Source organism: Myzus persicae, unplaced genomic scaffold, assembly GCF_001856785.1.
Source record: "Myzus persicae strain clone G006 unplaced genomic scaffold, MPER_G0061.0, whole genome shotgun sequence".
Lineage (NCBI taxonomy): Eukaryota > Metazoa > Arthropoda > Insecta > Hemiptera > Aphididae > Myzus > Myzus persicae.
The window spans coordinates 179313-205983 of NW_019102309.1; the positions used below are offsets into that span (position 1 = coordinate 179313).

The 26671-nt window shown below is 28.3% G+C and overlaps 1 protein-coding gene across 1 annotated transcript in view; it reads left to right on the top strand.

Annotated features, from left to right (window-relative positions):
- LOC111031842 (disintegrin and metalloproteinase domain-containing protein 10-like) overlaps nt 1-26671 on the top strand; it is a 79239-nt gene that overhangs the window by 33651 nt on the left and 18917 nt on the right. The window contains exons 3-4 of the mRNA XM_022311951.1: nt 8902-9023; nt 21565-22209. Of these exons, the coding sequence (XP_022167643.1) occupies nt 8902-9023; nt 21565-22209 (767 nt within the window). The remainder of the gene's footprint in view (nt 1-8901; nt 9024-21564; nt 22210-26671) is intronic.

Here is a 26671-nt window from a genome sequence, read left to right on the forward strand (position 1 = left end):
TTGAACATAATAAGTATAACATAATAACTTATTCACTTTTTTCACCATCTGATGATTAAAATATTTATATATTTTGGAATACATATATTTTTTCGTTTTTCATTATAATTATGAATACTGTTGACCGACAAAATATTAATAAAACAACTTTTTTTTTACTAATTATTTGTATACAACATTTATAAAAATTTTTTTCAACTAATGTCAATCGAATCATTCACATCGTCTGTCATCGAGTAATTTATCAACTTCCTACATATTTTTCGGATATTATAGTTTATAAAAAAAGTAATAATTTTTAACTAAAAATATATAATAGAGATAATTTTATTTGACTTATACTTTTCTCCACACTGATATTTGAATTAAAAAGTTTGACTGATTTTATGATAATTTGTATTAAATAATTGATGACACTTTAAATGCAACGCACTGTCTTACTAAATGTATCTGTATTAAATTATGTATGTATTATGTAAACAAATGCTGTGTTTTGAAGCGCTGAAACAATAAATTTATGAAAATAATAAATTGACTTTTCATTTCGTATTCAATGTTCATCCACTGGAACAAAACTTGACACACTATAGACGAGTATACATATTATTTAACAACATACGTACACAGTATTGTACACACATAATCGTCTTGCTCATTCGTCAATATCATAATATATGTATCGTGAACACAGGGGCTCACAATTTAAAAGCATTAGTCTAATGTATTTTTAAAATGTATTTTTATTACATTTTGAATAGTCCGTGGGTGAAACCACAATACACATTGTGCCTACGCAGACTCTCTGAAAACGTTATTTCCGTAAAATTTATTTTTTTCTTTGTTTGTTAGAAATTGTGAAAATTAATTCTTTAAATACTGTTGGTGAATATTGTAAAAATAAGTGCAATTGTTAAAACTATGAATAGTTTTCAGTAATTCGTCCAATGTCGCCAATATTGTTCTAATGGTACTAGGTACGTTTATTTCAAATTTCGTCAAATTAAGTGCTCTTCAAGTTTTGTTTATTATAATTATAATTATTGTACATTAACATCACATAGATAAACATTTTAATATTTTACTTATGTAAGTCCATACTCGGAATTTTTTAAAGAATTTTATTTTTTAATTTTATTTAATAAACTTAGATTTCTAAGATGTTACAAATTATAATAATTTTGTGTAAATTAATTTTAATATTAATTTTATAAATGGTTTTTATTACATAGGTAATCGTGTACATTATAATTCTAATGCACGTTACGAATTTTTAATATTTTCAAGTTTTGAAAGTTAAACTACCACACTTTTCCTGACTCACTCTCACACTCTCTATTTTAGTCGTTATATTTTTTTTGTAAACTCTCGACTTATATATGTTCAATGTTCACATGAACCATGATTGTCTGTAGATTGTTGGATTTTTGATCGAAGTCAACGGGAGATCTACTGGATTTTACCGAAATAAAGGTTGGTTGAAGATGAACGATTCCGGCTTGAAATGTGAATACCATAATTGGAATAAAGAAAAGTTGAAAGGTTACCTTTTAATTACGCTGGGTGATTCATGCTGAGTGCTGATGCTGGCGATGCTGCGGTTGATCGTTACGGTAGGAAACGATTAAATCTCTAAAGAACTCAAAGAAAAGTATCTAAGCCCTTGGGTTATTGCAAGCGAGGAGTGCACAATTTTCCAGGCAACTTTTTAGCGCTACGTCGTTAGCAAATAATGATTATACTTGCAAATTTTATTTGTCTTTCGGATGTTGTCTTTTCGTCGACCCCACTGCCATCGTTGCCACGACAGGTGCCATTAAAATAAATACCCCTTCAACTTCCCTCTGATGTCGTTATTAATACCGCTTCATGCTTTTTTTTAATAATAAAATGTCTGTAGCAACGGCATTGTACATACACGTTGGAGAATTACAGTTTAATTTATGTTGAAAATTAGATTTAAGAGTGTTTAAATTTATTCCTTTAAAAAAATTCTTACAACAAAAATTATGATACAAATATTTTAATTATAATATGCTTTATGTACTTACTACAATATTATAATATAATAAACAAATTATAATCAATAATTAATTATTATGAATCAAGGAAATAATTTATACCATTTACAATGTACAATATATTATAAATGATCTTAATATATATTGTAATTTTTTTCTATAAAAATAATAGGAAAATAAAAAAATACAATATTTTTATTTTTATTTATTCTTTATGAGTAGGTCCAGAACATGTTCGTATGAACGTGAGTTCACAAATTGTAATACGTAAATTATTATTTTGTACACCTTCCCAGCATGGTTGTATTAATGAAAAAATTTTATATGAGGTGATTCCTTTAAGTGTCTAATCGTATTCTTTTGTAGTGTTAACTTTTTTCTAAATATTTTTTTCTTCATTAAATTGTATATCATTTATGAGCAACATTTAAAAAAAATTGTTTTTTTACAATTGTTATAGTTTTAATGTCCTAAGTTGTTTAATTATTTGAATGATAATATACATTTTAACATTTTAATTTAATAGTCTAAAGATTTTTTGTAATATTTTGAAACATAAAAATCAAAATTTGAACTAGTGAGTGAGTTAGTATTTTTAGTTACTACTATTTGAAGTATTGATGATCGGAGGAGAATGGTATCAAACAGCGGTACCCAGCGAAATTTTTTGACCACCACTTAGCTCTTCTTAACTTTAAATACTTATAACTAATATGAAATGAATATATAACTAACTGCTCATTCGAAATTCGATTTAATGTATGAAAGAATACTGTAAAATATTGTATTTTATGAATGTTATGTATCACATGAAATTATTTAAAAATAATTTTTCAAATACTTTGAAACTTCGAAATAGACCTTCTTGTGTTCTATAATATTATAGTATTGTGATTGGATAAAAAAGTAAGAAATTAAAAAATAAATATTTATATATGGGAATTCAAATATGGTTTGTTTGTATCCATACTTGATGAATAGTACCTACCCCCTCTTCTGTAGATTTATTGACTCACTTGAAATTAAAAATTGAAAAAATATGTAGCCCATAATATAGGTAGTTAATTATTTTTTCGTGTTAACTTTGAACAAGATTATAATATTGTTAACGTTGTATATTTTATTTTTCTTTCAATTAATTTCATAAAAATTCGGATAACCCTCGTGTATGTTTTATCTACCCTCATTCTTGTTGACCCAATTTAACCCTTTTAGGGTTATACTTCAGTCAACTCTCTTCATAAGTTCAAGAGTAATGTACAATTAAATATAACAATAATTTTAACATAATATAATACTTCGAAAAATTAATGTAGTTATACTAATAAATTCGAATTTTATAATAAATAATAATCATAGACAATGGAGACCTGAATTTCTGTTAATGCCTATTACGGCATTTAAAAACCCCTTATTTATTTAATCCCACTCCTGAAAAGTCAAGTAGATTATTATGAATGTTTAGGTATTAATAATTTAATTTCTTCCTCCCTCTTCCCCAACTGCTCATGATAATGATAGTAATACTGTATGTACAAAATTATTATTTATCAATATTTTTTTTTTTTTAACTTACATGATTTAAACTGCCTAATCTAATAATAGTATAATATTCTTTGTGATTCATTGTTTACGGATGAAAAGAAAATTAATAAGAAATGTAGCCCCAGGGTCGTATAGTTGATTGATTCTACGTCATCTCGAAGGTTAACCCTGTCTGAATTTTCGTAGGCATCTATTATGATTTTAAAGATGATAACAATCGTCAAACATTATTGTTTGGAGCTCTCAAATTAATATTTGTGATATAAAACAAAATATAAAAAACAAAATGTAATTTTGTTTTATATAGCTGCACTATATCGACTAATAAAACGCATCACATATTCATAGTCATATGTTCAAACTGTTCAAAGTGTTATTAATAATATCATTGTACATTTATATCTTTAATTATAATTTGTTATTATTTAACCATACGTTTTAATAAATTAGACACCCACTGGCCACTATTTCAAGTAAATTATATCTGTTATATAATGTACCGATGACAAATAAAAACATGTCTTGTCTGTTGTCTAACGATTAAAAAGTAGACCTATACCGTGTTGTATTTATGTCTACAATTCTTATAATATTATTATGTGTGAATAAATGTTATAAAAAAATATAATTAATGAAGTGATCAAACCACAAACACATCGTGTTTAGACCAAGTATCGTCATACAAATACTCGCCATTTGGTTTTTCCAATGTCAACTAGTTTCTCCGACTGTTCCTTATTATGTGTATTTTCTACCTACGCATATTTATAAAAAAAATATGGGTACATTATATAAAATAGAACAAAATGTATAAAGTTCATGTTAACAATAATATTTTCTTCTGTAGAATTTGTGCTTACATAATATTATTATAAAGTATGAAAAAGGGTTTCCGTTTTCTTTAAATGTCGCTTAAAATGAATTTTCGCTAAAGGTCATCTTATAGCTTAAATGTCAAGAGCATTACCATCATTGCTGTCAAAATAGTGATAAAACAACAAAATGTTAAAATGTCTTCAACATAATATGTATTATTGTTTTATATTTTAATATTGTATATTATACTATTATTAACAGTTCTACCTGTATATTTAAGAGTTTTGCCTATATACATAGAAGATAATATATTGAGTACGTATAAATAGATAAAATATCTTATTTACCATCATAGCTAATAATAAATACACAGATGAATATTATTTATCATTTTTAATGGGTATAAAATAAATTATGAAATTTCAATAAAACCGAGGATCTTAGTTTTGGTTTTTTTTTTGACTGATAAAAAAATATTGCTAAAACGTCTGCCGTAATAGCTTTATCAATAATTATTACCATGTTTATTACATACTATTGTTAAACTTCGCTCAACTATAAACTACATCCTATCTATTAAATTCTTTACCCTATTATAATTGTTTTACTATTTGTGGATTTATTGAATGTTGATTATGTTATAATTATAATCATATATTTTTCCAGATTAAGTACAAAATATCACAGTTAAAGGAAATATAATAATAAGTATTTGGGATAATTTTTGAATTTTTATATTGGTGCTATTAATTATATTCTAGTTAGCTGGGGGTATGGGGTAGAAGCCTCCCCCAACCGGTGGGTTTCTGATTAATCTTAGCTGAAAACCTGAACCAGACTGAATCTTGCGCACGCTGCTGTAGATAAAGGCAGTACATAATATTTGATATATTTATATTCTTTATAACAATCGATTATCGTTTCTACCTTTTTTTATGTTAATACGATAGTTCATAACAATAAAAATATTTATCCACCTATTACGTGTACTTTCACATTTTAAGATATTTTCATTCATATGACGTGTCCTCGAAAAAAAGTAGGTAATTATAAAACAAGTACCTAGTACCTACACACTTTTATACATTTTTTCTCATGAATAAATTCATTTTGATACGGCTCCGAAGGACTATAATTTATGCAATATCAATCTGCAGTGATCAGATGTGTTAATTTCCTTTCGTTTTAGATTTGTTCGAAACATTAACATTTTTTCATCTTTTTCCGTGATACTCTACAGTTAATATTTCTTGTCTAGGGGGGTGAGGTGTAATATCAATGTGTATATACACATCCCTGCAGTGTACACTGATACTTAAACTCCTTACTCCCGAATGAACTATATATAATTTTTTTTTTCATGTCGCGCATGATGTTAATTAATAGAAACATTACTTACTTAAAATAATTTAACAGCATAATAATAGTAGGACGATTCACATCTACGGTATAATAATTATTACATAAACTCAAAATTGGTACAAAATGATAGTATCCGGTTATTTTTAGTATAGGTACACCGTAGTACTATATAATACCACTATATAAATATACTCATAGACGTACAAACAATATTACACAATTTATTGTTTGACTGGCGCAATAATAGACTTATCATGTGCGATAAACAAAAACGAAAATAAATAAGACCAACAGTTTTCCAATAAGGAAGTGAATGTTACTGGTCTTGCGCCGTAGTAAATTATTGTAGTAGAGGTCTCCGCTGTTTAATATTATTATTTTCTTTCCATAACGTCGGTAACAAATGAAAACGAACACAACACAAAATATATAAAGCCGATGACAACACTATCTATACACCGGCTAAACCTATACGGTTCGTTCTCATTCCACGATGTTCTATTCATACTGCAGTTCTCGTGAAAACCAGAACAATATAATATAACATGGATATAGGTAGGTATCGAAGGTTTCATATAAAATAATACCTACCATGCTAATGACGTCACGACTGTACTTCATTGTTTCAAAACTGGAAGGTCGTTCACCGATCTCTTTGTCCAATCGTTCGACAAAACCTATATAATATTGTCTAGATGAGCACTGAGCACATTATTATTATTATTATAATATTTTTTTCTATTTTTTTCTAATTATTTCCTTTTTTTGTTGTGTTGGTGATGAAAATATTGTCGAGCGATGTGCGTGGACCATGTATTATTTTATTATTTTATTTTTCTAATTATTTCCTTTTATTGTTATGCCGACTATTAAAATACATACTGGAGTATCTACGCTTTAATAATAATAATAATAATGATAACAAGAACAATAATAATATACCCTTACCGTATATATATTATATAGATTAAGAACCATGATGCGTGCCCCATATTCAAATTCACCTCAACAACGCACTAGTTATTTGGCTTCCTTCCGAAGCCGTTCTAATTTTCATTTCCCGGTATATAGGTCAAGCGTCAGATATTGATGATATTAGACCAGCCACCGAGTTTTGCGCAAACCCATTTATTACAATAATCGTAGATTTCTCTTAAATCATTTTACCAGTACCTATTGGCTATTATACGTGTGTTCTTCATAAATAATGAACCTTGTTTTTATTATGGATTGACGCAGCAAACGAGCAAATGTAATTCTGTACTATTACTCATATATCTTGGATTTAATTTCGATTATTGAGTCAACTAACCTGTTATTAAAGTGTAGTTGTAAATACTGAAAAAAAAAACGTTGTGACAAACAGGCAATTTATAAACGGTTATTGTATACGCATGTTTACCAATAAAATCATAAATCGTTTAAAAATTGATTATTAAATACTGCATTTACCGTTTACGATAAAGCGGTTTATGTTCTTAGATTTTATTTCCATCAAATAATATAGGTACTTACTACTATTATTGTAGCTCTACATTCAACTTCGTTCCCCGCTATTGTTTACAAATTCCACAACACGCTTTATTGTGAGGTAATAATATGCAATTTTCGTTCACTTACGATTATAATATGTGAGCATATAAAGCTGGGGATAAAGGTGTGAAATAATATGCAAATTAATATCTTATTTTTAACATAATTCAATGCATATACAGGTTACAGGCTATAACTTTATTATTTACTTATGATGATATTTTACCACGTCATATTACATATTATGTATTTATGTTAGTGTAATATTATTCTATAAACCTAATAACGTATAAGATACACACACGTGTATAATATTCACCGTGATTGGAATTGAGATCCTAAATCAATTGAATTTGTTCAGGTGACAGGTAAAAAACGCATCATATGAGATTTTATCAGGTTACAGAAAATAAAAGTCAAATGTTAGTTTTACAATTTGGTATGTAATACAATATATTATATTGTTTAATAGCATTTTATTTAAGAAATAAAAAAACTTCAATATTTCATATGAAATAAAATAAATAAATTATTATATTGATATTTTAATAATTGTAAACAATTATTAGAATTGTTATTGAATCATAAATGTTGTAATAGTTTAATAAAATAATATTGTTGAACCAATATATAATATTATGTCATGTAGAAGAAAGAGTACGTACAAACAACATTTGATCTATAGATAAAGTTCACTGATATTATGTCTATAGTATTATATTCAACTCGTATAATATTATATTTTTTCAATATTTGATAAAATTATATTGCTTATAAGTTTCAAAAGGTTTACCTGGAGCTCAAAAAGTACAGAAAATGCATTTATGGTTGCATATTGCTCCGAAGTATTAAATTGGAAAAATAGTTCCTATCTATATTCACATATAAACACATTATACAACTCAATATTTTCCAACAGACTTACTATCGTGCTTACATACCCATCCATACTCTCTGCGTATAGTTCTAAATGCCTTTACCCAAATATATATAACCCATCGAGAAAATTGAACGAACACATAACTTGTAATTTTATTGCTTTTTGAGCTTCGTACAAGAACAAAAAAAGGTAAATACACAACATACTGCATTGTTCAGTGAAAAACGCTGTAAAGTTGTTTACCTCTTTTGCTGAATAGGTATCAAACTATACTATTTTAAGAGTATTTTTAAAATAGCGTTTTATTTTTTTACGTGTATTACTTCAAACTCATAAATAACAAAAACAAAATGTTATTCGATATTTTTGAACTTATACTGCAGTAATGGTAGTATGACCATATATTATAAAATATATAAAAAGATAAATTCATACGCGTATTTTTTTCCGCACATTTACCTTACGAGGAATTCGCAAAATATCTTTTAACGACGTTTCCGCGAGGCGCGGTTGTTGTAGTGTTGTTGATGGATTTCCATAACTCCACGATGATCGTTACGTTTCGTGGGGTTCAATCAATCAATGTGTGTGTTCTCGTAATATTTTCCCTATATGTATTATCTATACACTTGCTACGATATGCAACATCACGTCATCATAATATTGTTGTACCTACGTTAAATATGTTACTCGGTAAATTTTGTGTCAAATGAAATTGAAGGTGTGATTTTTTTTTTGTTTCCGCAGGACGTTCAAAATGTTGCTGACGCCAGACGAGAAACTATTCGCTGACGACGTGGTGTTCGAGGGCTCGGGAGATCGGCCAATACCGTTTGATCCAGGCAAAGCTTACGTCGGCACATTGGAAGGTAAATAAGATTAAAATCGCTTGGAGTATATTATATTGTATTTGAATAAAGCAGATGCGTATTGGACGATTGCGACGGCCGTGGTGTAGGTTTATCACGTCTACATTATAATATAGGTGTGCCTATACGCGAAAAATCTATACATGAAATAGGTAGTACAAGATGTGTGCGAATAAAATATAAATAGTGACAATTACACAAACACGTCGTATCCCTTGTAATTGGCCGTGGGTATACGAGATTATTAGTTCATATAGTATTTCAATTAACCTCCGACATTTATTTTGCTGTCGTGCTGAAAATTAGAATTGTCGTCTCGGTATTGTATTATATTTTATGATCCTGATCTATTATAATAAAATACATGTAAATTATGCCCGGTCTTCGTAAAAATATGTATAAACACACACTAAAATTATAATTAGTATAGCTATAGATTATGTTTGTCTAAAAAAAAATCAATAGGTACTATAATAATTCTAATTAATTCAATAAGTATATAATTCAATTCATTTTAATAGGTACATTAATATTTGTTCAAAAATCTGCTATGTATAAACATGGTTATAACATACATTCTACATATACATAATAAAGGTAGATTACAATTTACAGTTATTAATATCACGGAAACTTACTAAAAACAATATGCCTGATGCACTTGTTTAAAAAATATTTTTTTTAATGTACCTCGAAATCAATTCTGCAGCATCACGTAAATATTAATCTTAGTTTTCGAACTTTAAAGAATTGTTCACAGCTCTTATATTATACGCCTACATTTTTCTCTAGTGAAATAGCTTCATCATTTAATTATTAGTTATCTGGGATTTACGTCTTATTTTCTCATATGACGCATATATGATTGATTCCTAATGTGATTATCAAATTTATTCCATGGCTGATTATTTGTAGTTCAGTAAATTTCAGTACCTACGACACTAGTGATTTAACTTTCCGATTTCGTTATCGCGGTTGGCAAACGTATGATAAACTTTCTCAAGGTCTCTGTTTTGAAGTTATAATTCGGTTGAAAGTGAGAATCTTCTTCGCACACAGTTGTCTAAAAACTTAGCTTTAAAGTGTATTAGAACACTAGCTGCGGTGTTGCAAAATAGGGCGTTACGAGTAGGAAGAGGGAAAACATTAAAACCATATGGGGTTTTACAAAATACCATTCGTTTTACGTTCCATACCACTTTATTTGTCGTAAACATCGTAGTAACATTTCATATGTAATTTCATTATTAATAGGCCCGTGTAATTGAGTTTTTTTAGTTTCTCTTTTCCTAATGAATTTAATTTAACTTAATTAAAAACTCACCATACTAACTTAAAGTAAGAATAAAAATCATTTGAACATGTCTATAACAGTAGACGATTGTCATCCCTGTAGGACAAATCATCCAAAAATAATTTAATGTTACTGTTACACAAACTAAAAATTCTTAAAACTTTGAACACCTACGGACTACTATATAATATAATGAACAGTTTATACACTCAATGAGTTTACGTCAAACATGTACAAATACTAGAGTTACGAGAATGTATTATACAATAAGTTCAGTTAATATAAATTAATTCATGATTGTATTTTACTATTTTAGTTTATGAATTTCTAATAATTTTAGCTTTGATATTATTGAGTTTAAAATTTCATGTTTAATGGCAATAACTTTATTTTAGATACCGATGATATTGTATTTATAAGTTATAAAGTCAAAAGTTTTGAAAGTACTCAATATATAAATAAAGCACAAATATTTAATTTTACTTATTTGCAATAAAAATGTATTGAATTATTTCCATAATAGGTATTAGATTTATTTTACAACCTATATTCGCACCTCTATAAGTAACGTTTTACTGACTTATAAGTTAATTATAATAATGGATGATTATCTTATATATAATATTGCAATACTCGTAATTAATAATATAATATATTTGATATTGTTTTTCTTAAGTAAGAGTTGCATATTATTTCTAAAATTAAAATAGTATTGTCAATTATTTATAAGTATATTATAAGCCTTGAAATATAGACGGTTTGTTACGCTGTCTCGCTGCTCAGAATCGTTTTTTGTTAGCTGCAGTTATTAGATAGTACATTAGTGGCTATTTTACAGAGCGGCTCTGATTATGGTTGCTTATTGGTTATTAGCTAATTGTTATGCTTACTACTCAAAGTCACTTCAATTTTTTTATGAAATGACACTCCTGGTCACGCTTGATTGGTTTTACACTTTGACTGAAGTTAATTTTTACTAGAAACTTTTAAAGAATCTATTATTTTTAAATGAACATCTGTTAGGTACGCCATAAGGTTTATGTAGATATTTTACATGCAGGATAGACGATATAATAATATGTTTTTGTTATAATATTGTTATTTGTTAAAATATGAACTATAGTTTATATAGTTAGGTTTATAATTGTGATTGCTATTGATCTTTACCATACGTCACATCGCTTACATCTCTTTTTCAATTAACGTATGTCTCGTCTTCGTGGAATTACCTATATATATATATATGTGCGTCGAGCCTTAGTTTGGAGCGTACCCACCTACGTATAACACATTTATATATAAATTATATTTTACCAAACAAACGAGAAACGCAACCGATTGTGCTCCACACGAATCGTTTGCTCAATATACAATCGCTGCAATGGCGGCTATGGCGACAGGCGCGTACGTATATAAAGAAGTATTTCTCTGCGGCTTACATATCGGCGGCGAACTTATTCGTAAATTTATGTGCCGGTAAATCAATTTGCAGTTCGTGTGCAGGCCATTGCCACCACCATCGCCACTGCCACAGCCCATTCTTTCTGTACGATATAGTCTTTATATATTATTATTATTACTACTATTATTATTATTATCATTATTATTATTACTATTACCCATGGCTGTGCGCCGCGCGTCGTGGCCGTCTTACGATTTATTTATTTTTCTTTATCCAGGGTTTTCATTGCGCGCAGCTGAATCGTTTTGCCGACGAGTCGTTTATCATGCATTGTTCTTTATAGTTAAAAATATTACGTGTCCATATACGCGCGTGTGTGTGTTTCATGCGGAATCGCTTAAACCCAACTGTTTTGCCCAGTATTCCATTATAACAAACACTTCTATGTGTCCGTTACGTACGACGAAACTTCATAATTAATGGTTGAACTGCGTGGACCATGAAATAATCGCTATTGTGATATTATTATTATTAACGCGTCGGACTATTTAAACAAAATATTATTAACAGCAGACGGCTACGTGTGCTGTACTCGTTGTTTGCTTGCACATTATAATATGCATATAACTTATATATTATGTACGAATGAGTGTGTGTGTGTGTGTGTGTTTGCTTATGCTGTCCGGCAAGTGTGTACGAGAGGGGTGGAGAATGTGTTTGTATCCTAGTGCATTATTAAAATGTTTAGCATAACGTATATTATATAGTATGTAATATGTTTATTTATCGTATAAACGCTTCGTGTTTTATATCCCTTCTCTCTAGCGTCTATAGCGTATAATATTATCTTGTCCGAAACGGCTAATCTTTGTTTAAAATTTGCAGTCATTAGACCCTTGCATAATATGTGCAAACTTTTTACTAATAACATTAATAATATGCACCTTGTTTTTTTCTTATTAGTCTGCTAAAGATTTGTTGACTTAGTAAAATATTCTTGAAGTTCTGTAATTTATATTTTTAGAAGTTGGATTCAATGTTTGAACTACAAAAACACGGTGGCCGTATTCTTTGTTACAGTCATTTAAATAGTAAAAATATTTGATTTTAATTAACTTAAGTGACTGTATATAGGCACCTAACATTTTGAACTAATTTAATGACATCATTTCTGCAGATCTGAATGACCATTATACTACTATTTATATTTAGATTCTCATAAAAACATTTTTATTTTTATAATATAGTACTATTATTGTCGTTAAGTCATAAACATCGAAATATGAAGTAACACTGAAGAAATAAAAACATAAAAACTATAAGTTTGTCAACATTGCTGAAATAATACAATTACATGAAAAATAAATTACAGATTTTATTTTCAAGGATTAATAGATGGACGAATTAGGTTATAGTAGTTAAATTAATATTATAGACATCTATCGAATTATGACAAAAGAAAGTAGGTTAATATAATCTATCGCACAATTCTAACGTAAAAAAAATTGTCTGCTCCATATTATTATAGTTTTTAACTTTTAAATAATATTTGATTAGTACTGAATTGTTACACGAATAGGTAAACTGTATAGCCATTAGCCAATATTTTATTTTTCTTCGATTAAATCTATTAACCACAGATTCCAGTTCATGTGCAGATAATTATGTTTTCTGTGAGAGAGAATGACTCCAATTTTAATTTGTAGTGTGGTGTAGACTGTAGTTACATTAATGAATCAACAAAATGTGAACTAATCTTAATGGAGCTTAGTTTAATCGATACTTTTTTTCGTTTCTTGTAATCTCGTATAATCCATTCAAGTGAAACCCATCAATCACAATATCGAGGGACTAATGATGTAAATCGAACGTGAACCTCGGCTGGAGAAAACTTTGTTTTTAATTTGTTTAACCGCATCACTCAAGAATATTACATGCGCAAAAAAAACCCGTGGGTTTTTCAAAAATTTTATTTTTACATTTATTATGTACACCCTTCAAGTCATTGTGTATTTAGAACAATGTCAATCTCTGTTTTTTCATATTATTATTGATTACAATATTGTAATTTGAAACATTTGTTGTACGTCAACATACTAATAGTTAGGAAAACATAATATAAGAAAATACAAAATTCTTACACTAAGTAAGTACCTATATTAGAAATTAGTTAATATCATGCTATTTTTTTTATCATATCGTATATTAATTATTAGTATGTTTTCGTGTAGTTGTTAGATTTTACCTTATTATAATTACCACATATATTAATTCACACAAATATCACATTATGAATAGAAATGTTAGATAGTTATATAATTGTGTAGCAGTTTGATGATAAAATATAATTTTTAATAATTTAATACTTAAGAATAATATGTAGGTACGTAATGTACAAATATTATATGTGTATATTTTTTTCATTGAAATGTTACTAATTTATTTTTAACCCACGAAAAGTGAAATCAGGCATACTTATTGATTATTGGTTAAATTATTTTACTGTGTATAAAAAAACAGGTGAACGCATTAAAGATTTGCATAATTTGGTAGATGGAATCGGACAGTTATTTGTCTTTTTGAAGTTTGTTGAGTGCTATAAAAATAAAAAGTGGATACTAAATATAAACATATTAATAGTTATATTATATATGGGTGTTTACCGTATAGCCATCGGTACTGTACTTAGTACTTATTCGTATCGTTGTAACCATAATTTAAGCGGTGGTTATGTTAAAGTGTAGATGTGTAATATATATTTAAACTATTTTAAATTCGAGTACAATCATAAATAATGCACTCAAAACGATGACTATTATAGGAGTTTGGATTTTATACTTTTATTAATAAACTTTATGACACAGCAATAATTATTTAATTTTAATTTTACAATTTATAAAAGTTGGAGCCCAGTTCACTAAAGTATTAAAATAAATGAACTATTTATATATATATCTATAAAAACAATAATTCAAGTAAATATTAAATTGTAAAGGTATTCTGAGTTTTACGTGGATTGTACATTTAATACCGTCACCTGTTATATAGTTTATTATTACCTAGTTGATTAACATAATATAATTCTGGAACCACAAATGTTCGTAATTAGTAAATTGGTAATTGCAATTAATAATTTCCATTCTGATATTTTTAGTAGTGAGATGATTAATGTTAGATTCAGCTTCTCTTTATCAGTTTCATTTACGTCAAATTCAATATGTGTTGTATAATAATCCTGTAAATTAATCAAAAGAATTGTTAAATACTGAACTATAAATTAATATTTGAAAATCAAAAATTGTATGTGTTATTAGAGTATTACTTTATGAATTATCTGAAATATTTTTATTAAAATTCTAGATCAATTAGCTAATACACTGACTTTATTCTTTTATTTATTCATATAAAAAATCGATTTAATTAATATTCTTAAGTTTGAATATCTTAAAAGTAATTTAATTACTAAATCTAGTTAATTCGTCAATGACTTTTATTTTTTATTGTTTTTCAATAAGTCAATTTTTTTGAACTCTATGTTTAAATGGTACATATCCCTAATATAACTTTAATAAAAATAATTATTCATGACCCCATTAAATACATCGAATCGAATCGCTATAAAATCAGTCTATAACAGTTAAAAATAGCGTACACCTTATGATTGAAATTTGGATGGATAAAAATTAATATTCTCTCTCGGAAAATATTCATAAAATAATATTGATATAATATAACAATATCAAGTTTGAAAATTATGATGATTATATAATTAAACAATATTCAAATATAAAATAATATAATTGTTCATTATCCATGTGTGATGTATTGAATCATTTTTTATATTATCTTTTCATTTTCGGGGCGAGTGTATCTAAATATCGCACTATAGTATAATACTATACGAAGTGTATAAAATATAACTAAACGAATACAATATTCACATCGTTAAAGCACTGCGTTATACCGTATTGATTTTAGTCCCTAGTTTAGGATTAACTTTTGGTTTTTACCAAAACATAAGAGAAAAACGGTTTAAAACTTTTTTAACTCGTTTTTTAGTTAGCTGGATATTGTGTTGAATCTCTTTCTCTCATCTCTGCTCGTAAAACGCAACATATCGTAGTTCCCACATGCCGGTTTGTCAGCAGCAGCAGCAGCAGCAGCATGTATTACTTTTTAAACTTTTTTTTTAATTCAGAGTTTTTACATATACACAATATAAAGACAAGAGATACGCGTTAGAGTTTTAAAATATTGAACATCTCTCGCCTACGCAACGCCATTGTTCTTATACCGAAAATAAACTTATTATAATAATATAATACTTATACGTACAATCTAAGCTTCATTTAAACACTGTTTAAAATTAAATTGAAAATCTAATACACCACCTATACATTATGCTATTTATGTAATTATTATAGTCTATTCTCGTCTTTTTGGTAAGTCGTCAGCATGCTTATAATTTATATTTTTGTCTTAATCAGTTCATTATTTATAGTATATAATATATTATAGGTACATTTTAGATTCCGAGTGGTGCGATGAATGTATATTTATTATACAATGATGTACAATGATGTAACCTCGGTGTGTTCATTTTGTTTGTTCAATTTTTATCAATTTTAGTTAATTTGTTGTAATTCAAATACTTTATTCATATTTTCGAGGGACTTGAAACTTTTCACTACACTTTTTTTATTTTACTAAACAAAATTATATTTTCAAAAGTGTTGGAATAATTTTTAGCTATTTTTACCACGAACCTATTCACACCGGTCTATTATATTATCTTATAAGAAAAACAGCTAGTAATATTATATGAAATAATATGATAATAGTAATTATATTAAAATCTACTTATGCGATTTGTTATTGTCAAAAATGCACTAATAGAATCAATATAAATATCCTTCGAAGTATAGACTAACAGACTATCTCCGCTCAGAATATCACAGTATACAATTATTGATCATCGAATTCAAATTTATTACATTCATAACAGTGACCTACTCAATGAAAAGGCACACTCTACACCTAGTACCTACTATACATCAGATCTATTCCCCAGAATTTTGAATTTTTTTGCATATTATACATTTTTGAAAACGGTATTCCGTAATATGAGATGTTTGCATGCGTACCTGTATTTCTATAATATGGTGGACAATTTCAAATTATATTTACTGTAATGTTTTTTGGTATTGCTAACCACTGTTTACCATGTACAGGTACTACATAATATATAGTGCGCAACTAGAATGCAGTGACTGTACCTAATAATTACCTATGTAGTTCGCGGTAACTAGAATAAGCATGTGTCATGTGACATGCCCTACTGCTATAACAGACCACTTTGTCATCTGCAGTTATTTTTGTCACCTGTATCTAAGATTGTCTGTTACCATTTTTTAAGTTTTGAGTCAAAAATCCAATTTGCTAATTTATTCCCCTCACCCACCTCCCATTTGACTGCCTCTGAATTATAGGTACCTACCCCAGTGTAAGCTATAATTATTCTCTAATGGAAATTAATTTTTTGGGGTACTTCCACAAAGATGTAATAAATAATATATTACATGCGCATTTCATTCATTCAAAATTAATTTGAGTATATACTATACATTATAATACAAGTATAAAACCACGTTTTCCTGTTAATAAATTATAGTATTCAGTATTTTTTACTCACTTAACTACTTAAGCCTTATATGGACACAATTTATTGCGTATAAATTAATTCGTGCCATATCCGTGAAACACTATAATATGAGAATACAACACTATAATTAATAAGGAAGTTGTGGCTTTTGTGAAGACTACATTTTCAACGGGTAGCCTGCCCTGCCTAGTGCCTACCTACTCTACGAACACATCACTGTTAATATTGAACTAATAATATTTATAATCATGGATTTATTTAACCTAAATGTTGAAAGCGGAATCCTAAGTATTTTTTCTTAAAAATATTGTCACCTTGAGAGACATTTTGAAGTTCACGTAACACAAGTTTAACAATACACCGTCGTAAGTTCATAAAGATATTATTATTTAATTCACAGTAGTATTAAATAAGAATAAAGATCTTTTTTTAATTAAATACCTTGCAAAATTGACATATGAAAATTAATTTTGTGGGTTGTTGGTATTCTCGGAAAACATCGCGTACAATATAAATAATTCAGGGACAAAGTAATTTTATATTCAAATGTCTGTTCTTGCATAAAATAAAATTCAGCATCGATTGGATAAAAAGCGAACCAAACAATAACCTGATTACGTTGGCAAGAACTTATGATGCGCAAAAATAAATTGGGTTACTTGAAAAAGTCTATTCGATCTTTATACTGTTGAAAGACAACATTATTAAAAACAGATTGAGTGTTTTATTCAGTGAACCCATCCAATTATATGTGATAATGGCTTTAAGATTACAAAATTAAAAATAAATATTATTTCAGTTTTTGAGTTTTGACTTTCGATAAACAAAAAATGTTAAGAATTTCTTTGATGAATAGGAAATATTCAAATACACTTTCATAGCTACATTCTGTAGACATTTCAGTATGTCGCATGCACGATATATAGGTATAAATAGGTAATAGGTATATATATAATTTGTCCTTTTCGAATAGTAATAATATTTCTAATTTTTAGTACACGCATGTACACCCTTGTTAACTTAAGTCTAATATGTTACAAAAATTTAAACAACCACTACTTTGTTTTGTTTAAATTTTAGGTAACAGTATATTTTAGCACATTCTGTTAAACATAAACAATAAGTAACATAGATGAGTAAAAACTTAGTGTACAATAAAGTAACATAAAACACTCGAAAAGAAACATTCAGTGTCTGAACCTCAGAATTACTTATGTTAACCTTGGTCAGTGGCCTATTTGATGGAGGGTGATAAGAGATTTTTTACAAATCATATTTTAAGTTGTTTATAAATCTTTATCCTGTTAATCAATCAACAAAATATAATAATAATTATTTTTGTTAATTGAAAAATATTTTTAACACTATTTAAACTAGAATTTTTACTATACTAGGTCTCTGGACCAATTTCTTTTTAATAGTTGGTATATTATATTTTGTGATAATGTGAAGGACGATTTATTGTTGTTAATATTATGATTGATGTGGTTTGTTAATTTTTAGTGGAATCTTTTACAATGATTTTTCCCGAGATCGTTAGTTTTTCTAGGTTACTCAGGTTATTTTAGGTCGTTATGAAGGACAGCATTTTTTTATGTACTATGGGGGTACCTTTAATAGGTATTAAGAGTTAAGGCTATGGGCTGAAAAAGTTGTATTATAGGTGAATATTCTCAGGTTTGGCTGAATCCCATAATTCGATGTCTTATTGTCATAATAGTCTGAAGATGAAAAAAGTATTTAAAAATAATACTGTACTATTATTATTTAAAATATTGTTTGTTACAATTGGTCATTTTACATAAAAATTGTTTTTCAACTTTTTTTATTGTAATATTGAAAAAAAATATTTAAAATATTTAAAAGCAGACAATAAATATATTCTATCCATTATGATAGTGATTGACTAAGCATTTTAGTCGTGAATATTTTAAATTTATTTACTTTGTTTTATGATTTGACTTTAGTTTTATTTTTATTTTTATTTTATATTTACTGTGACGTGATCGATTTTCAAACAAGCATTTGTAAATAAAAATTAACAATATAAGCTGTACCTACATACATTTTATTATTTTATTTATTTTGTGTATTCTATTCTTCCATTTCTCCAGATTATTTTAGTTTTTAATTAGAAATTATTTTAATTTATTAATGGTTTTAAACAAATAGAAGTTTGAAATGTAATAATAAATATTTAACTTTGTATAATATAGTATAGCGAAATTTACAGTATTAAAATTATGAAAATATTTCCTCTCTTTAAAAGGTCCTACTATATTTTATAAGTTAAATATCCACATTCAACCATGAAAAAACAATTTTCATGAAAATAATGAATAAATAAAATTTTTAGAATATTTATTACATATTATAATCTTATCAATTATATTTATATCTTGGATAACTACATTGTTAAACAAATTATAACTAGGGCTCTGATGTTGTAAGAGTTGCTCTATATGCTCTATATGGTATCGATTTATAGCAGACGAAGCTAGAAATTTAAGCTACACAATGATGAGATTAAAAATTGATAATTAAAAATACGTATTTTGGATATTTTGTCAATTTGGAGAAAAAAATACATATTTCTTGATTTTCTTACGTATATTATAAATACCTATTTAATATTTTCTAAAAAAAAGTAATAATTTTTTGCTTTCTCAACCTGTGAATATTTTGAATAATATATTGAGTGAAAAAATCAATACTATTCATTTTACCTAGGCATTCATTATTATCATCACAGTCAAATACTAATTTCTTTATTTCGCAAATCTTATAAGAAAATATTTGTTTTAATGCAGGTGTTATCAGACGTGTATTTATTTCGTATTACTTCAACTTCGTTTAATGTATTGAAAACATATTTTTTTAAACTATTTTTTCAGTTCAATAAAATTTCAAAATACCAACCAGTTTTGAGCCGTAATTTAAGTATCATAAAATTATTTTTCCATAGTATTATTACACTTGTTTTTGTGTGTATTAATAACAACATTGAATGTTTTTATTGTTGAGAATTTTGTATAATTTTTATGCATTATTTATTCATTTTTTTGCATATTTAACATTTTTTCACATTTTTCAATTTTTTCGTACATATTTCGCTTTTTTAAACTTCACCTTGAGTGTGTTATTATAATTTATTACACACTTATAATTTAAAAATATTTCTTGTGCTTAGGTACTTGCATAAAGAACGTTTTAATAAAATGGTTCACCAAAATTTAGTGTACCGATCATATGAGCCATTAAATCAGGTTTAAAGGAAATTAGATCAATATTGGTTCTTTAAATGTTTAATGATTGTTTATACAATCATGAAGTAATATCTAAATCAATCATTCCCAACAACTTTTTTTGAAATACATCATAATGTTATTGATGTAACATATTTTTAAATAAAAGTACTGAATTTATGTGTTTTACAAATTAAAAATAGAAAATGGATTAAATTGACTTTATGATTTATAACAACGCAAATCTATATCAAAAAACCTATTCAAGTACATTTATTCGTGTGAAATCATTGTCACACCAAAAACATAGAATCCTGTAATTATAAATAACTGTGGTCTGTGGTTTAAACATATGTACCTACCTAGGTGTTTATAACGGCATCACCAAGCGTTATATCTTGTTTTGAATCTTCTAAATTAGGTGAAATATATAATCAATGACAGCTTATAATTATAGCGTTTATCGTGGCTTAAATGCTTGTCAGCGGTACAGAACGTTTCGCACATGCGACATGCCATTAAGGAGTTGTATTTGTTTCATAAACACTTATCCACGTGTCAGAAATTACCTAGTCTGTATACGACGCACGCGTTACACACACTCTACGAACCCTTTACAGTATTTCAGATTTTTTTTTTGTCAGTCCGTAATTACAGATCGATGTTAAACACGGTGGGTTACAACAAAAAAAATACGAAAAACCACGCACTCTCCTCAATATATTATGTCGTACCCAAACATTGAAAACACTATTATACGAAGAACCGAAAATTTGGTTTTTTTTTATAACCGTTTACAGTTATTCCCATTTTTATTTAAAAAAAACATGGAATGGGATGGAATGAGCGTCGTATTAATTCCAATACATGTATTATAATAATTTATAGTAATTTGATAACGATAAATTTCATTGGTTTGATTTTCGGTTTTTTTGCAGACGAGGAGACGGTGACCGTGCGTGGCATCGTGACGTCCGACGGGCTGTTTGACGGCACCATCAGCACAGCAGCCGAGGAATACTTCGTGGAACCTTCATCGCGGTATGTCGACCGTGACGGTTCGGTGCTACCGTACCACAGCGTTGCGTACCGGTTATCGGACGTAGCCGGCCCGAAGTCGGCCGGCGGCGGTTGCAGGTCGGAGGCGCTGCGCGAACGCCGGTCGGCTGACAACGGCCACGTTGACGCCGAGAGGCTGGTGAACCAGACGTACGACACGGAGGGTGTAATTCTGGTGAGGTCGCCAAACGGAACCATCGTGAACCGTAGCAGGCAGTCGGCTACCAGCAAAACGTCCGTGCCGAAGCCCAACTGGTACGACCCAAACGATCAGCGCAAGATACTAGTTGCGGTGGCTGGTGACGAGGCCAGCAGCAACCTGGTGGTGGACGACAGCGGTGCTTACAATCCGTTTGAGAACCACAAGAAGGGGCTAGGTGGGTTCGTCGACAACCGGAAGACCACGTGTATGCTGTACCTGCAGGCCGACCACCTGTTCTACGAGAAGTACGGCAGGGAAGAGACATGCATTGAAGTCATGACTAGACACGTGCAGAGGGTGAATGCCATTTACAGGAACACTGGTGAGTTATGATGGTTTTATAATATCTATATTGTACTCGAATACACCTGTAAAAGATAGCATTTAGATTTTAGAGAGTCCTTGGAGTTATAACGTCAAATCACTAGTTCCCACTTTATCGTCAAATACGTCAAACGTTATGGTACTCAATTAGTGCATTCAGAATATATAGAAAAATGAAAATTAGTGCTCAGTCTACAGTCACTTATCCACGACAAGAAACACTAAAACATCTAACCATTCGTAGATTTATTGATTGTGAACACTACATATTGGTAGGTTAGCCGCCTCACATTACATCACGACCTCGACATCCAAACACTATATTATACCAACTTGCTCCCATTTCTATACGAAATTCTAAAAAAAATAAACATATATTAAATTAGGAAATCGTCTTTAAAGATACACGATCTCCTTTTCGTGTAAATATAATCCCGAGTTTGAATCTTTGAAGTGTGTCTCTGGACGTGAGTCTTGCTATTTGATTATTGAGTGTATGAATATGCTTTGTAAATTTTCCTACTTCAATAAAAATAAAAATATATTGGATAATGTTCTAGACTTTTTGAGTACTCGTTTACGCATATTATCTATAAATGTCAAGTATCCTTAGCACGAAAGCAAATATACATATTACACAGGCTCATCTAAAGTTAAATTTCTTAAATAACTGTAAGTTAAATATTTGACATATTTTATGCATCGACATTTTTCATAAAACCCTCTGCTTCAGACTATGAAATTATAAATTAGAATTTATTGTAGAAGTTATGGTTTAATAATCAAAGTTGATAAGCGGATAAACTGACTAACATTTAAAAAGAAAAACAGTTTGATTAATGCAATACGTTTCACATGTTGATGCCGATGCCTTGACGGGCTTAAACAGAATACATCTTGTTGTTGTGTCTCTTGTAACTCGATATACCTGCACTGCGAGAGTTTTTGGTTGTTATGCGCTTAGTGAAAATCCCTTATGTAAATAATATAAAATTGTAAATAAATATCCATAAACTAAAATTTTCACTGTATGCGGCGAATTGTTATGTACATAATGTATGAATTATACCTATATTATGTCATGTAGGTGTACCATTTAAGCATTCCTAACACTGTGCGTTTCCAATGAAGGAACCTATGGCCAAAATTAGTAGGTAATGAAATGTACATACCAAATTTCTCAGAATTCTTACGCTTAAGCGTACTCGACTAAAATACAATGGCATGGATACGATTTTTTTCTGACGAAAGGTTAATTACATGTTTAATTCGTAACTCATAAATATTTTAAAATGTATACACCCCCCCCACCCTCGTCGTAACTACACCACTGAGTGTAAAGTATACAAGTCATAACATTGTTAACAAAATTCAATTTTCATAAACGAATGTTGCTTCGTCGTTTAAAGTTCATTTTATCCAAACAATCATGACTCAGGTATATATATATATGTGTATATTTAGTCGACAAATAATATGTAAACTCGAGTATTTAATTCATTCGTCGTCGTCGTAGTTGTAATCGTTTATATGTATGTAACTTGTATATTTGTGTAATTTATTCGTTTATTCGTTCTGAATAAATCCACCAAAGCTATTTGTATTTTTCTCTTTTCTTTGATATTTATGTTTAAATGTGCCCTGGGTTGTGACGCACCCGTAGGTATACAATAATAACCAAAAAACTAGACTGTAGATTGGCACAGCTTGCCATAGTTGTTCCTACATGTAAACAATTATGTATAACTATCATAAGTCTTTGAAGTTTTCCTAGTGTGTGCATAAATTTGTTTTTATAACGACCATAATATAATAATAATTGTATAATGCGATTACCGATATCGATTTATAAATATGTATGTACCTACGTTTTTTGAATGCACTGCTACCTTCACATTAACTCGTAAATTAAAATATAAATTTTAAAATGTATCAACCCACCACTCGGCCATAGTAAAAAAAATATAATATGTATTTAACATATAATTTCCTTCTGCAAAGCGCTCAAAGGTAAACGAATAACGTCATCTGTATTTATAATACATATTTTTAATTTAATTTAATTCCACGTTATATCGTTTATATCAAAGCTTTTTAAGTATATAATTAATTCACGATTTACATTTTCAAATTAAGGAAAATATATTTAATTTAAATGGACTAAATAGTCATGCGTATGATGAGACTTAATTAATAATAATTAAAATGTCCAACGTTATCCATCCTAAAAGAACCTTGTTGATTTTTTAATAGGATAAGGTAATGAATATTAACGAATTTAGTATGAAAAATTATCTTTGTATACGCTTTGATTAAACATGCTATCAACAAATACTTGGCTTTTTAATTCTTAATACACATTTATTATACAGTATATTCAGTTAAACGTACAGTATGTATCGTCTCATATTATATGTAGGTACCTACGACCTACTACTAAATACATCGGATCACTCCGATACCCAAGTTAGATTTGTATGGTTTGCTGTGAATGCCAGTGGTACCGAAGTCAGAAATACCAATTTTTGGAAAACTTCATCATTTTAAACTATTACAGTCCTCGCTTGTACATTATTACTGTTTTCATTAGATGTGGATATAGATGTAAATTTTCTTAACGGAATTTTGATCCATCTGCGATGGTTCTAAACCTAAAATTTACCAAGTTACAGCTATTTTAAATTTTCCAATCCTTTTTTTCGATTTTTGAATGATTTTTATGGATTCGGATTGAATGTGAAATTTTCCCAAAGTGTGTACATTTATACACTCTAATCGTCACACCAATTTGTACTTCAATCCAAGGTCATTGGGCTGAAATATTTAGTGTTACATAATATATTGGACATACCTACTGTATAATAATATATTATGATTATGCATTGCTCATCACAATTATCTTTGATACATCGTGAAATAACTACGGCAGTATACTATTTAGGTGTTACCTACTATTATTATTTTAAAATAAAATAAAAATACTTAATGATAAGTAATGGTAACACATTACGGAGAATTAAAGTGTCTATTTCATATAATACTTTATAGAATTAAGCAGTATACTAAGGTATTTATGCTATATATTGTCATTTTTATTTTAGTATTTGAATTTAAATTTATAAAAACGTTTACTAAAACTAATCATCTCCAGATTATTTTTATTTATCCGCATAAATAGGTAGATAAATATTGTATTAATATTAAAATTAACATATCTCAGTAGTTAGTATACACGTAATATTTATTTACTATTGACAACATACTACTATGTAATTTTGTGTACATATTATACTTACATTGGCCGCGATTCACAAATTTATTCACCATGAGATGGTTCAGTTTGGTCTCTTTATCTCTTTAAAAAATAAACAAAATTAACTTTGTTAAGTTGTAATTAATAATATTCTTACAGTAGGTAACTCTAGTGAAGCCATCGTAATTCAAAAGATAGTATTTCTGAGAATAGTTTCTTATACTTAAACCGAAAAGTTTATTATGCAGTTCTGGACTTAACTCTCAAAGCAAAATAACAGGTATTAAATCTGTTTGGTATGTAAATATATACTATATATACATCACTTACTTTACATATCAACATCTTAACCCCTAACCTCTCTACATTCTAGCGATTTTGGAAGCTTAACCCAAACAGATTATGTCAAACTTGTCCAAGAATATAGAGCATAAACAAGATATGGAGAGACTTATACTCCGCCTCATTGATTTTCCATCGTAAAAAGCTATCTTTGTAAAACCAATACATCGTGAACGCGTCTTCTCAAGTGGCCCAAGTCCGATTTCACTTTTTGGTCATCCGCCTTAAAAATGGGTACCTATGTCACTTTATAACAGTGATGACCAACCTTTTTTTTACCAAGGGCCATAAAAAATAAAAAAATTCTTGGTGGGCCTAGAATTTAAACTTTTAATTAAATTAAATATTTTATTTTATTATAGGTACGTCTTAATTAATATAGGTACACTGATAATTTTAATTATTTATCGTTTGTTATAAATAATATAAATGAAATTGGAAATACTCATTTATATTAAATTGTACAAACGTTACATTTTTAATAATTTTTTTTCAATTTTGATTTAATTTTAATATTTTGGCGGGCCATATTTGGTCACCTCACTGCTTTATAATATTTCCTTATTTCTTTGAGGACGTGGAAACTTTATTTGTAAATTAACACTTTTAAATTACAATACATTCCTTCAAACCATAACCTATATAATACAATAATTATTTTTAAATCTTTACATTTTTTTTAAACTTGCATAAAAACATTAGATGGTTATAGAAGAAAATTCATGCTAAAATAAATGTTAAGCTATTCTCAACATTTGTTTTAGAGAACTACTTATTCGTCTAGGATTCTTTATAACAATGTTTTACCTGTAGCTTAAAAACATATATTGATAGATAACGTCATATTTTTAATTTAACATAACAT